The 15,244-nt window shown below is 41.1% G+C and overlaps 1 protein-coding gene across 2 annotated transcripts; it reads left to right on the top strand.

The window, feature by feature from the left end:
- Positions 1 to 323: 323 nt before the first annotated feature.
- On the top strand, positions 324 to 12,396 carry ZFP37 (ZFP37 zinc finger protein). 2 transcript variants are annotated; one of them, XM_046021928.1, is made up of 4 exons: positions 324 to 455; positions 5,761 to 5,887; positions 6,407 to 6,541; positions 10,812 to 12,396. In XM_046021928.1, exons 1-4 carry the CDS (start codon positions 324 to 326, stop codon positions 12,356 to 12,358), a joined length of 1,941 nt encoding a protein of 646 aa, XP_045877884.1. In that variant the 3' UTR covers positions 12,359 to 12,396. The 2 variants fall into 2 exon arrangements, with proteins under 2 accessions (XP_045877884.1, XP_045877885.1); XM_046021929.1 differs by lacking the exon at positions 324 to 455 and adding an exon at positions 3,371 to 3,403.
- Positions 12,397 to 15,244: the final 2,848 nt, after the last annotated feature.

The following is a 15,244-nucleotide window of genomic DNA, read 5'->3' on the forward strand; positions in this document are numbered from 1 at the left end:
CTTGCGGATTTCCCGGCAGCGGGCTGCAGTGACCAATTCGAGGGGAAACTCCAAATTCGGCCTTCGGGGGCCAAGCCCCTGGGCGTCGGGTACCGTGAGGCACGGTGCAGTGAGGAACTGAGCACGCTTTCTGCCGGCTCGCAGCTCCCTCAGGACCCTCCACCGAGGCCCTCCCACCCGCCACCTGCCTGCGCGCCGGCAGCGAGCGCGGACCCCCGCTGTACGGCAGAGCCTCGGTCAAGATGGCCGCGCCCGGCCGCGATACCCAGGGGCGCCGCCATGGCAGCCCCGGGACGCGCTGAGGCCGCCTTCGAGCCGCCGCCATGTCGGCCTCCGCCTGCAAGCGGATCCTCACAAAGCGGGAGAGCGTGGACCGGAGGAGGAGTGCAGGGAAAGCCGACGGGGCCGGGTGTCCTGCGGAGATGGCTGTGTCCGAGGCGGCGGGCACCGCGTCGGTGAGCGCGATGGCGGGGCGGGGCGGCCTGGTGGTCGGAGGTGGTCTCATGGGGGGTCGGTGATTGGAGGGTGACTGTAGTCTCTGAGAGGAGCGATTTGGAATTGGAGGCGATGCTGGAGGGCCTTCTGGCGGAGGAGGGGTGGTCTGCGCTTGGGGGGATCTGTGGGGCAGTGATGGGGGTCCTGCGGGGTCCGCGGGTGCTACAGGTTATGGTAATCCGTGTTCGGGGAGATCTGCGGTGACAGGGATGCGGGGAGTCTGCGGCACTCAGGGAAAGGCCAGAGTCTGGAAGGCTCTGGGGATGGGAAATAGGGGCTTTGTGGTGTGTCAGAGACTGGGGAGGTGTGTGGCAGCTTGTGATCTGTGGGAGCCAAGCGACTCTGGTGCCTGTGGTAGTTAGAGACTGGATTGTCCCTGTGTGTGTGCGAAGGTGCAGGGAGGTCCATTAGGAGCTTATCACAATAGTTAAGACATGATGATGGGTTAGGATAGGGAAATGCAGGGAAATGAAAAATCAGATCCAGAATATATCTGGAGATGAGCCAGTAAGACTTACTGACGAGTTGATATGAGACATGGGGGTAGAGAAGAATCAAGACTTACATCTCGACTTTTGGCTTGAGGCACTGGATAAAGGGGTTTCCCTTTTCTGAGAAAGGGTTGTGTTGGAGACAACCAGATTTGGTGGATATAAATGGGAGGCAGAGTTGGATGACCGTGGTTCTGTTTTGGCCAAGTCAAGATGCCCATTACATGTCCAACCAGAGAATGAGTAGTTGTTAAATGTATGAATCTAGAACTTAGGAGAGGTTTGGGCTAGAGAATCCATATGTGAAAGGCTTCAGCATAGAGATGGTATTTAAAGCCACGAGATCGGATGAGATCACTGAGGAAGGGAAGGCAGCTAGAGAAGAAAAGTGGGACCAAGGACAGAGCTCAGACATTTAGAGGTTTGGTAGAGTGGGGGGAGGGGAAGGAGAATGAGGAGTAGTAGCCACTGAGATAGGATGAAAAATGTAAATGTGGTGTCAAAGAAGCATAAAGAAGAAAACTTTTCAAGACAATACGACTTGTGTTGTCACCATTGTGTCATATGCTCTTGTGAGTCCCGGACACGTGACTGCAAAGATTTGAGTTTGGTGAGAGGTAGCTCAATGGCTACTTTGATTGAGTAGAGCTTTTTCAGTGGAGTGATAGGGATAAAGTCCTGTTGGAATGAGTTGAAAGAATGGAGGTAATGAAGTAGAGACAGCAGGTATAGAGACACCAGGAATTTTGCTGTAAAGGGAGCAAATACACTGACATTAGATGGGACATGAGATTAAGAAATGGTTTTCACTAGATGAACTGATATTAAAGCAACTTTGTATGTTAGTAGGAATGATTGAGTAGAAAGGGAAAAATAGGTAGTAAAAAAGAGAAAAGAATTTAATTGCAGAGGGTGAATTCCTTGAGAAGGCTTTTGGGGTTGGGATCTAGAGCATAAGTGGAGAAACTGGCTTCAGGTGAGAGAAGGGACACTTCTTCCATTTTAATAGAAAGGAGACAATGATAGGGGTTTTGGAAACATTGGTGGAATTGGTGGTAACAAGGCAAGGTAGTGCTTGTCCATTTATACTTTCTCTTTGAAAGTATAAGATGAATTTATCAGCTGAGAATGGGAAAGTAGCAGATGCTGGAGATTTCAGAGAGAAAAGAGGAGAATGTTTGGAATACCCATCTTGGAAAGAGGAACAGGAAACTCTCAGTATTGGATAACCATTTGCAATACGTGTTATAAACCTGAAGTGGGTCCAAGCAACTCAGTTGTTTGATTTTTCTCTCTTGGAATGTTCAGCTGAAAGGTTGCAGGCAGAGATGAAGAGGAGAGTTTGATTAAGTTTGAGGCTTTGCTAGGTAAGTACAATGGAGAAGAAAACGGGCACGGAAGTTAAAGCTGTTTTCCATGGAGTGTGTATGGTGTTAGAACAAACAGTCTAGGCAAGAGAGAAGAAATGTGGTGATGGAAGATTGTGGAAAAGTGGTTGGGATCAATGGCTCTGGGGGCCGAATGCTTTTGGAGAATTATTGGCATGGAAGTAGTAGAGGAAGTAGGCTGGCGGCATAGGAAACAATGGTTGGGGATAGTACGTCTTCAGTAGAGCGGTGCTGCCATGGTATGTGGCAAGGTTTAAGGAATGGATGGCTGATGAGTAGATGGCTGAGTCTGGGTGTGAGAAAAGATTTTTGGAGTCAGGAGAGAGAAAGGCCAGGCTGTGGAATGGCTCCTCTACATTGATGTCGCGAGAGTACCGGAGCTGGAATGAAGAGGAACATGGTAGTCAGGTTTTCAGTGAATGAGGAAGAATAACTGTGCACAAAAGTTGACCTAAGTGGCCCCAAAGAGCATCCTTAGAAAAGACTGCTTGCAAGTTGACCTTTGGCCGATGTCTGAGAACTTAGACTTCAGGAGGCTTCCCATCATTTCCAGAAATGATAAAAGTGTCTCACTGTGCCTAAACTAGGTCAACAATGTGGTTTATGCCGAGCTCCTGATTTCCTTCTGGAAATGTAAGATCTTTGTGTGTGCCAGGCAGGGGGTGCCAATGAGTGCCACTGAGTCTCCGCGGTCCTTCCTCGGGAAACATTTCACGCATATTCTCACAACTTACGTCTGGAGGAATCAAGTATGTCCTGTGTGACTCAGATACTTGTGTCTGGTTTCTGTAGACTTTGCCCCACCCACCATTTTCTTAGCTGGTTTTTTTTTTTTTTAAGATTTTATTTATTCATTTGTCAGAGAGAGAGCGAGCGAGAGTGAGCATACAAGCAGGCAGAGTGGCAGGCAGAGGCGGAGAGAGAAGCAGGCTCCCCACCAAGCAAGGAGCCTGATGCGGGACTGGATCCCAGGATGCTGGGATCATGACCTGAGCTGAAGGCAGCAGCTTTACCCACTGAGCCACCCAGGTATCTCTCCTTAGCTGGTTTTGCTGTGTGTTCCTCTGCTGTACTAAATCATAGCTACGGGTACAAATATATGCTGAGTCCTGTGGGTTTGCCTAGTGAATCATTGAACCAGAGGATTAATGGTTTAAAATCTCGTGATATTCTTTTTTTTTTTAAGATTTTTATTTATTTGACAGACAGAGATCACAAGTAGTCAGAGAAAGGAGGAAGCAGGCTCCCCACTCAGCAGAGAGCCCAATGTGGGGCTCGATCCCAGGATCCTCGGATCATGACCTGAGCCGAAGGCAGAGGCTTTAACCTACTGAGCCACCCAGGTGCCCCATAAAATCTAGTGATATTCTAAACATGATAGGGATTTTGAAAGATGTATGAAAAATGATTGAAAGTCATCATTTAGCTCATCTTTAAGCCCTGAGGTACAGGAGCCATGGTAAAGCCTCAACAAACAACCTCAGCTAGGGAACCTTGTAAGGGAGCAGTGTTCTCAGGAGACCGGTAGATTTCAGGTAAAGCGAGCAGGTGAAGACAATGGCCGAAGAGGTTGAAGGCATAATGCAGTGATTAGGGTTTCTGTAAAGGCCACTGTTGGTGGAGTTCTGTTGGTGTCAGTGATTGCAGATTGGTAGGATAGGGGTTTGAGGTCATATCAGAGATAGACTGTGTTCCATGGGTATCAGTATTTGAAGGACCCCTGGGAATACATGATTGGAATGTTTGGGGAGTGATTGGGGGAAATCTGTTGCTGTCAGTGATCGGCACGTTTGTTGGGATCAGTCATTTGGAATTAACGCCAGTGATTGGGAGGCCAGTGGCAATCAATAAGGGAGCTTATTAGAAATCAATGACTGGAGGTCTATAGAGGTTACAGATTGTTGACATATGGCAGCTAATTGATTGGTGGCTTATGGAGGTGGGGGGGTCATTTATCAATGTGAGATAAATATGTTTGAACGTGTATTTCTTGATGGCAAAATTCTCCAGTACCTGTGTCATCCTCCTCTCACCTACCTAATAAGAGGAGAATCTTTAACATGCTTTAATTTCTCCCTCATCCCCCACCCCCACCAGTTGTAGTCCTGCTTATTTTTCTTACGTCACACCTCTTGATTTTAAGGATACTTTTGTAACAGTTGTACAAGAACATTATCAAGTTACTTGGATATAACTAGACATTTGACAGGTTTTATTATTCATAGTTCTTTCTTGTATATTTCATCTTTCCCAATTGAGATCTTTATTCTGATGCACTTTTCCTTTTTTTAAAAATCATTCCTAGGGCACCTGGGTGGCTCAGTGGGTTAAGCCGCTGCCTTCGGCTCAGGTCATGATCCCAGTGTCCTGGGATTGAGCCCCGCATCGGGCTCTCTGCTCAGCAGGGAGCCTGCTTTCCTTCCTCTCTCTGCCTGCCTCTCTGCCTACTTGTGATCTCTGTCTGTCAAACAAATAAATAAAATCTTTAAAAAAAATAAAAAATCATTGTTTTTCTCCTCCTCCTCTTCCGTGTCCCTTTCCTTCTCTTTATTTCTTTTTTTTCCCTTCTCTTTATTTATAAAGCACAAAAGTGATAGACTTTCTGCATCCTTACATGCCTAAAATATGTTATTTTTGGTTCCAAACATGAATGATCTTTTGGCTGGTTATAAAAATCAAGGGGCTTGATTCTACCTCAGAACTCTAGTCCATTGTCTTTTGTTATAGAAGAAAAGATAAAGACTAATTCTTTTGTTTTTGATAATTTTCTTTCTCTCTGAAAATTGTATAATTTTTTTATCCTCTTGAATAAACAAATTTGCCAATGGGACTGTCGTTTGGGGGCTGCTACAACAAAGTACTATTGACTGGGTAGCTTATAAACAACAGAAAATTATTTCTGACAATTCTGAAGGTTCGAATTCCCAAGACCAGGGTGCCAACATGGTTGGGAGCTGATGAGACCTTCTGCCAGGTTGCAGACTTTTTGTTGTATCCTCACTTGGCAGAGAGAGCAGAGAGGAAGCAAGCTGTCTTATGACTCTTATAAGGGCATTAATCCCATTCACAGAGACTCCATCTGCATGCACTCATCCAATTCTAATTACTTTCTGCAGGCCCTATCTCCTAATGCCATCACATTGGAGGGTAGGGTTTCAACATGTGAATTTTGGGGATACACAGATATTCAGTCCTTAACAGGGACATTTCTTAATATGATCTTTGTTTCTCAAAAAAAAAATGCAGATGTGGGTGAAGAATTAGTATCCTATATAATATCATGGTCAACATTGAATGGTTGAGATAAGAGCAAATCATTATTATCTCGTGCAAATCACCCATTAATGTGGATAAAATTAGACTGAATAGGAATATTGCTATTACAGGGATCGGTAACATTCAAAGATGTGACTATGGCCTTTACCCAGAAGGAATGGGAGCGACTAGATCCTGCTCAGAGGGACCTGTATAAGGATGTGATGCTGGAGAACTACAGCAACCTTGCCTCAATGGGTAAGGACAATTCTTTCATAATTCAAAATCTGTCCACTGTAATACCTTCTCTCTAAAGTTCTTAATAATTTTGGCCTTGGCTATTATGAATCGAAGAGTTTTAATCTCTTTGGGTATGAGGCAGGATATTTGTGCCCCTGTCTCCAAAATGGAAGGTCTACTTAGACGGGGTACATGGGCAACCACATTGTGAAATTTCAGAAACCATATATTCTCTCCCTTCCTCCCTCCTTTCCTCCCTCCCTCCCTTCCTTCCTTCCTTCCCTCTCTCTTCCTCCTTCCCTCCCTTTCTTCCCTTCCTTCCCTCCCATCCCTCCTTTCCCTCTCTTTCCTCTTCTCTCCTCTCTTTTCCTCTCCTCTCCTCTCTCGCCTCTCCTCTTAGAAGCCATATATATATACATATATATATGTATATATATATTCTTTATCCTCTCAGGGTTCTGAAGTCCAAATATTAGGGCTTGATTTCTGGGATGTTTGTTTTCCTAACACTCAATTTTTGCCATTTTTTGTGAGCAGGGTTTCAAGCTCCCAAACCAGACATGATCTCCAAGTTGGAAAAAGGAGAAGAGCCATGGTTGGGGAAGGGCAAAAGACCCAGACAAGGTGGTCCCAGTGAAATAGCAAGACCCAAGCAAACAGGAACCAATGGAAGTAAGTTTCTAGTTTTTTGGTGATCCTTTGGAATTCTTCAATGAATAATTTATTTTTAAAATCTTCTTCAAGATCCCATACCCTTTTTTCTTAACCAGGAGTAGCAGTTGAAAAATATGAGAATTTTTTGGGGAGGAAGAGTTCAACCTACAAAGGTTCTTTAACCTTAGAGATTCTAATCTCTCTTCCATCTATGAACCTCTTCATGTGTGAGGCTGAGGTTCATTTTAGTTGTAAGCCAGTGCTACTCATGGGAGTTAGCTTATACCACTTGTATCGGTTAGCATAGGCTAAGTTATGCTCTATTAAGGAATGACCCCTAAATCTTAGTGGCTTCCAACAAGAAAGATTTGTTTCTTGTTCACTCTGTAGCCTTATCCCACATAATCCTTTGGCCCTATACTGAAGGAGTGGTCCCTATTTGGCAAATTCTGGTCTCATGGCAAAAGGAAAGAAGAATGAGTAGAACCACTCTTCACATCACTGATTGGAAATAGTCGATAATCCCTTTTTGTTCACATTTCATTGGTTAATTGGTTAGAGCAGATCACCTGGCTTCTCCTAAGTTCAGCAGGGTAGGAATGTATAATCCTTCCAGAAGGAGGACTCAAGCGACAATGGGTCTGGGAGGTACAGTCTTTCCACAGGGAACAGTAATACAGTCTGCCACACCATTTGTATTGTGGTAGGAAAAAAGGGGAAAACCAGAGCTCTGAACCTCTGGTACCAGCCCCTGAGATGCCTAACCGACCCTTCCTTATTAATTGTCTTTCCTCATCCGTGCTCTCCATCACTCAGCTTCCAGAAGGAGCAGTTCTCAGAATCCCATTACTGCTGACCTTATTTAAAGCAGTGCTGTTTTTATTTTATTCTTTTCCCCCAATATCCTCAGTGTTTTCCCTTCATCACTCAAACTCTGGGACTCCATGGTATCACGTTTCTCTCCTTATGTGTTCAAACCTTCTTAGATCCATCCTCTTACCAAATCTCTTGGCATGATTCTCCCCTGCCTTTAATTACTTTCCATGTCCCTCCTTTTCACTGTGAAATGCTCTAACCCCATAGTGCGTCATTATTTCCATTTACTCATTAACCTATGCAGTCAAATCTTACAGAATTCATGCCTATATGTGAATTTCTGGTTTTAAAGTAACCACTGCTTACCTTTCAGTGCATATTTTGGTAGTTTCGGTCAGCATGAAATTCTTGCCTACCTGGCTTGAATTCTACTGCTTGAATCTGGCCTTCTCTTCTAAGTGCTTCTATACATTTATTTCACCAGATTCTCTTCCTTCTCACTTTGCTGAAGTGTTCCTAAGGTTTTGTCTTCTACTCTGTCTCCCTTTTTTTTTTCTATTGTATTTCCCTCAAAAGAGTCAAGATATTTATTATACACTGGTGACTTTTAAGATAAATTGATCTTGGGGCGCCTGGGTGGCTCAGTGGGTTAAAGCCTCTGCCTTCGGCTCCGGTCATGATCCCAGGGTCCTGGGATCGAGCCCCACATCGGGCTCTCTGCTCCGCAGGGAGCCTGCTTCCTCCTCTCTCTGCCTGCCTCTCTGCCTACTTGTGATCTCTCTCTGTCTGTCAAATAAATAAATAAATAAATAAAAAATCTTTAAAAAAAAAAAGATAAATTGATCTTGCCCAGATAAATTTCCAGTTTCTTCATGTTGCACTCATATTTTACCTGCTTACAGGAAAGCCCAGTCTCACAGTATCAGAAATGGAAAGCTTTGTCTTTCTATCTTTCTTTGTAAATTAGAGCTTCCTTTCACCTTCCCTATTTTTATCAGAGTCTGCTTTGATTTGAGGCCTGTCTACCTCGGAGTTCCTGGGAATCTCTCTGCTTTCTCTTTTACTGTCTTCTCCTCAGTTCCTGGGTTGTTTGTTTTCTTCAGTTCTCAGACATCACTCAAATCAGGTGTATATTATCTCATACCTAAGTTGCTCCAATTCTTAAGCTCATTTGTCAGGTCCATTTTTTTTTAAAACAACAATTCATCTTTGATATTGCCACCAAATATTAAAATATTCAATTATTATTTATATCACAATAGCCCCCCCAAAAGCAGAATGTTTACAATATATATTTAAGTGTCCAAGTGTCCTCTGAATTTTCTGGGACTCCATGAGTTTCCTGAAACCAGAGGGAGTAGTCCTTCAAATGACAAATGAAGAGACCTCATGGAGTTTTAATTCATCCATTAGTGGCTCCAATTTTGGCTATGTTCACTTTTCTCTCTGATACTTGGTGTTATAACTAAAAAATAGTCCTGGTAGTCATCTAATACATCTTTGCCATTGCTGCAGTAACTTTCTTCTTGGTTCAGGTTCTCAGATAGTATTTGGAGTTTCTTCAAGGAAAGGCTATTCTATTCCCTCCAATGATTTGCTGAGTCTAGTGAGCAATACGCTTCAGTTTCTGAAGCTATAGTCATTTTAGCTTGAAATTCATGTTTTAGTTGTTGTCTCAGGTTCAAGAAAAGCTTACAGCCTTAAACCCATGCTCTGTCAGACCCAACTCTCCTAGTATAACTTTATTATTATACCATTTCACTAGTTCAGTTTCCTCTCCACCGCCGACGGTAAATGTCTCTCACAGTGCTTTGTATATTTTCATGTTGGCCAGTCTCCATGATTATAAGGGGTTCTTATAATGTTTCACCTCAAGGGGAAAGGTTTGAGTTTTGGTCCCTTTCTTCCTAGAAAGAGATTTGCCTCTATTCTTTCCAGCATCCTTGGGCACTGGAAGATGCCGCCTTTGTCATGCTTTTGTTATATTCTTTCCCCCAAAATGCTTGCATCACTTAAAATTTCCTAAATGGAAAAGCAGCTGGCAACTCTACCTGTTCCTACTCTATCTATACTACTATATCTATACTTACAAAAATTGATCTTTTACTCCACGGGAACTAATCTCTTAAGAGTCTTTGATGAAAGGAATAGTATTTCCTGGCTATGTTGAAATATCATAACTCTTTTCTGTTTGATCCCAGTTTTCACTTTCATGTAATGTTCCTTTATGACCCAGGCAGCTATTCAATTTGTCTCTCTCTCTTTCTTGGAGACTCATATCGGCTTTTCTCTTTGCATCTGTTTAATTCCCACCCTAAAGATTTTTCTGCTTTTCCATACATATAACTGAAAAAGTCACCTCAAAATGGTAGTCTCAACTCTTTAAGTTTTTGGATTTTTACACATGTAGTATCCATACCTAGCTAAAAGAAGTCTTTGAATTTCAGTTCTAAATTCTTAGGAGAGAGAATATTATTGGTCTAGGTAGGGCTCTTTGTTTACCACCAACCAGTCAATTGTTTTCAACCAGGGGTTGGATCATATGGTTCACACGCGGTTGCTGTCATATGTCAGTGTGGGTGTGGTGGTTTCAGAGAAGGAAGATACACACTGGGAAGATATCTTAAAATATGTCATTTTTTAATGTATGGAGGGAAGGATGTGAGCAATCATTTAAAGCTGGGAATCAGTTCAAAATTGATAATTAGTGGGGTGCCTGGGTGGCCCAGTGGGTTAAGCCTCTTCCTTCGGCTCAGGTCATGGTCTCAGGGTCCTGGGATTAAGCCCCACATCAGGCTGTCTGCTCAGCAGGGAGCCTGCTTCTCCCTCTCTCTCTGCCTGCCTCTCTGCCTACTTGGGAGCTTTATCTCTCTGTCAAATAAATAAATAAAAATTATTTTTAAAAATTTATAATTGGTAATTAGTAGAGTGAGCTGGCAGAAACAAAGGTATGCTCCATACTTCCATAAGAGGAGGAAGACTCTTAGTGGACACCATGGTTTGAGCCAGGTGTGTCTCCAACGGTGACCATGGAGAGTTGAATTAATATAATATAGTAAGGCTGTGGAAGCCAAATACTATGGATGGACTGGCTGTTATCAAAGCTGGGATGCTTGGGCTGAGGAGAAACCTCAAAAAATGTCAACTACAATCACAAGCTCTTTTAACTTCATCTGTTACCTAGTCACTGTTCCTTGTGTTTATTCCACCCCCCATCCCATGCTGCAAGGTCATATGTATGAACAGGCAAAGTTTTATCTAATTACTATTGTCAATCAACTTTTCTTGTTTTTCCTACAACACTTTCCCCTCAAGTCCAAGAAGTTAGGGCCATTTGCACTTGGTATTTCACTCACTTTGGGATACTAGGCCTGAGTAAAGATACGGCCCCACAATAGGGCTTTTCTAAGTTATATTCCAGTATATGAGAGGACAAAAATTCACAAGGATGTCTTATTGAATTCCATTTTAGATGAAGTCCAGCAAGGTAATGACCAGCTAGAGAACCACCAGGAATCTCAAAACAAACTCTGTAAGGAAGTTGCATTCAAGAGAAAAGATCTGACTAAGAAGAAAGGCCGTGAATATAGTTCACTGGGGGAAAAAAGTGTGAGTACAAAACATGTTCCTTCAAAAAAAAGACTTAAATTTGATTCACATGGAAAGAGTTTGAAGCAGAATTCAGATTTACCTGGTCATATAAGAAACTATGCAAAAAAGAAACCTAATGTAGCTAAAGAACACAAGAAATCATTCAGCCATAGCTTACCTGATACAAAGAAAGATAAAAATCAAGCTGTAAAGAAACAAAAATTATCCAGCCATAGCTTATCTAATAAGCATGACAAAACTCAAACTGGCAAGAAACATGAGAAATCAGCTCATCATAGCTTATCTGATACTAAACGGGACAAAATTCAAACTGGAGAGAAACATGAGAAATCATCCAGCCATAGCTCATCTCCTACTAAGTGTGACAAAACTCAAGCTAAAGCAAGACCCTACGAATGTAATCAATGTGGGAAGGTTCTCAGCCATAAACAAGGACTCATTGACCATCAGAGAATTCATACTGGAGAGAAACCATATGAATGTAATGAATGTGGGATAGCCTTTAGCCAAAAGTCACATCTCGTTGTACATCAAAGAACTCACACTGGAGAAAAACCGTATGAATGTATTCAGTGTGGCAAAGCCCACAGTCATAAACATGCCCTCACTGACCATCTGAGAGTTCATACTGGGGAAAAACCCTATAAATGTACTGAATGTGGGAAAACCTTTAGACATAGCTCAAACCTTATTCAACATGTGAGATCTCATACAGGTGAGAAGCCCTATGAATGTAAGGAATGTGGAAAATCCTTTAGGTATAACTCATCTCTTACTGAGCATGTGAGAACTCATACGGGTGAAATACCATATGAATGTAATGAATGTGGAAAGGCTTTTAAGTATAGCTCATCTCTTACGAAACATATGAGAATTCATACAGGTGAGAAACCCTTTGAATGTAATGAATGTGGGAAAGCTTTCAGCAAGAAGTCACACCTCATTATACATCAAAGAACTCATACTAAGGAGAAGCCCTATAAATGCAATGAATGTGGAAAAGCATTTGGACATAGCTCTTCTCTTACTTACCACATGAGAACTCATACAGGTGAAAGTCCTTTTGAATGTAATCAATGCGGGAAGGCCTTCAAACAGATTGAAGGCCTTACTCAACATCAGAGAGTTCATACTGGGGAGAAACCCTTTGAATGTAATGAATGTGGGAAAGCTTTTAGCCAAAAGTCGCACCTCATTGTACATCAGAGAACTCATACTGGGGAGAAACCTTTTGAATGTAATGAATGTGGAAAGGCTTTCAATGTGAAGTCACAACTTGTTATACATCAGAGATCCCACACTGGAGAGAAACCCTATGAATGTAATGAATGTGGAAAAGCTTTCAAACAAAATGCATCCCTTACCAAACATGTGAAAACTCATTCAAAAGAAAAATCTCATGAGTGAAATAAATGTGGGAAATCAAATAAAATACATCCTTTACCAAATATGTGAAAACTCATTCAGAAGAAAAATCTCATGAGTAAAATAAATGTGGGAAATCTTTTAATTCTAACTAAAGGTTTTATTTAACCTTAGTAGGATTCTGAATTTTAAGGATGTTAGAAAGCCTTTAATAAGAAGTCACACCTAATTACACATGAGAGAGTTTGAAAGTGAATCTTATGTAGAAGCAATGGATGATACCAACCTTTTGTAAAAAACATTGTTTTTAAAAATAATCATTAATTATTTATATATTCAGACCCAAATATAAAGCTTTAAAAATCATTAATTAGCTGAATAATCAGAGCAATAGAGAAACAAATTACATATGCTGACAATTCCTGAGTTGCTTGAGTGGATGTACACTCCATATGTGAGAATTCTTGAGTGGATGTACAATTCCATATGTGAGAATTGAATTTGCATATCTGTTAATTTCCATGTATAAGTGTATCTGGCCACTGGTATGAGCCTCATCTTTGATATTATCACCTAACCCTTTTTTAATGTCTTGTTATCTTCTACATCAGCTGGAAACTTTCTAAAAGTTATTTATGTAAAAAATAGTAACACAAAATTAAGAAAAAATAAAAGAAAGTGGCTGAGGATAGGGACTCATTCTCTACCAGCACCTGTGTATTGTTAAGTGAAAAAAGCAGGTTGCTGAACTGTGTGTATAGTATGTTCCTACTGATGTACAAAAGGGGTGTTTACTTGTCCCTCTCTGTCTATGTATGTTTGTATGTATGTATGTATACATATATTTGTATGTGAATAGACTTGGTTTGAAAAAATAAAGAAGAAACTTTATAGTAGTTGTCATGAACAAAAGAGTAGAGGTATGGGGACTAAGATGGGAGGGACACCTCCTTTTTATTATATACTGTTTGAATTTTTAAATAATGTACATGTGTTATTTTCACAATTAAATCTTTTTAATATGAGTACATCAACACTGGTTAATATTTTCACTGAGCTCACTCCATGGTGGTGTTTGATGAAGTGTCTATGTCTGTTATGAAGGGTGATGAATCTGAGGATATGCTACTAAACTTGATATTGAATTCACAAAGACTTTTTCTATCCAACACTCATCTTTTTATTAAAATAATGAATTGCAATTGTAACTTAGCACCGTGTTTCTTCTATATGCCATATTTTTAAAAAGATATATTGTGATTGCAGGTGAATGAAAGTGATTTTCTGAACAGTCACTCCTTTTTATCACATATTCAGAGTACTTATATATAAACCCCTCAATCTGGGATTTCAAATGTGTTGCAACAAATGCCACTGTGTCCTGTTCTTGTTCAATAGCAGACATTGTTAATGGATCACTGTACTTTTTCTGAGTGAACCTAGACTTGGCCTCAGAGTCACTCCTAAGCATGTATTCCAGAAGGTACTGTAAATCAATTTGGGTTTCCAGATGAGGCCTATTTTCTACTGCATACCTATTTACTATTATTACTTTTTACCTCATAAGTCATGGATAAAAAATACAACTGAATTGTTTTTTAATTTTTACACTAAAAACAATGACATAAAGACAAACATGGTTTTGTTATGTAAGGTAATAATATTTGGCATGCATTTCTCCTTTTACATTTTCACAGTACATTCACTACATAACTTCATTTGTTCTTCAGAATAAACATATGGGTCAATAAGCAAGACTTTACTAGTGATCAATTCTGCTCAGTAAATATTTCACCTGGATATTAGTCTGGCATAATGATGGACCCTCAACAAATATGTGATCAAATACCATCTTTGCAAATAGTTCCCATTCAAGTTCCTGCCTTCCTGATTTCCTCATTTCAGAGAATTAACAGATGTAAGTATTGAGAATGAAATTGTGTGTGTGTGTGTGCATGCATGTGTGCACACGTGCATTGAAAAATCAATGCATGGATGTTAGAACCTCATTTCTAAGTAACTTATTTATTCCCAGAGAAGGAAAATGCAATGCGAAAGCCATTTTCCATCAGTAACTTATAACCAGGTGGAAGTCTGGTACTATGCACAGAATGAATCCTCACTGTCCAGAGCTGTGGAAAATCTGCACTTTTTAGAAGGATAAAACAGTTGCATGTTATGGCCATGTTAAATTTCCCACACTTCTTGGAGAATCCATAATAGTACCCCATACCTGGGGAAGTATGCCTGAATAGTAGAAATGAATGCTGAAAGCCATCCTATAGAGTAAGAAAGGAATTAAAAGGGGTGCTTGGGTGGCTCAGTGGGTTAAAGCCTCTGCCTTAGGCTCTGGTCATGATCCCAGGGTCCTGGGATCGAGCACCACATCAGGCTCTCTGCTCTGGGGAGCCTGTTTCTCTTCCTCTCTCTCTGCCTGCCTCTCTGCCTACTTGTGATCTCTGTCAAATAAATAAATAAAATCTTTTAAAAAATAAATAAAAAGTATTTAAAAATGTTTCTGAGATACTTCCTTAATATGAAGATAATGTTTATATACACATATACATATGTTGGAAAATGCATATCACCATCATTATGTGGACAGTCCTTCATTCAGGATTGTCGGTTTAAGAGTAAGCTTAATGTTTTTCCAAATAATTTTTCCATTTTCCTGAATTAACTTTATTTTGTTGTAATGAATTTTCATTACTGGGGTAAGGCCAAGTAGAGTCCTACTAATCCTGATCCTCCCACAGAAAACAGTTATAAACTCTGGACAAAATCACACACACACACACACACACACACACACACACAACCAATGACCTGGTCTCCGGGTCATGAGGTACTGGAGCTTGAACAAAAGCAGATTATGAGAGTGCATTGAAATTTGGGAGAAGGGAATGTAGGAAGTTAGATCACAGCTTT

The sequence above is a fragment of the Meles meles genome, chromosome 11, assembly GCF_922984935.1.
Source record: "Meles meles chromosome 11, mMelMel3.1 paternal haplotype, whole genome shotgun sequence".
NCBI classification, from domain to species: Eukaryota; Metazoa; Chordata; class Mammalia; order Carnivora; family Mustelidae; genus Meles; species Meles meles.

What these genes read in the sequence shown, in the direction of transcription:
- ZFP37 (XM_046021928.1), top strand. Translation starts at nt 324, where the DNA reads ATGTCGGCCTCCGCCTGCAAGCGGATCCTCACAAAGCGGGAGAGCGTG. An exon ending in AGGCGGCGGGCACCGCGTCG is followed by an intron (nt 456 to 5,760) that starts GTGAGCGCGATG and finishes TTGCTATTACAG; the next exon opens with GGATCGGTAACATTCAAAGA. An exon ending in CAGCAACCTTGCCTCAATGG is followed by an intron (nt 5,888 to 6,406) that starts GTAAGGACAATT and finishes TTTTGTGAGCAG; the next exon opens with GGTTTCAAGCTCCCAAACCA.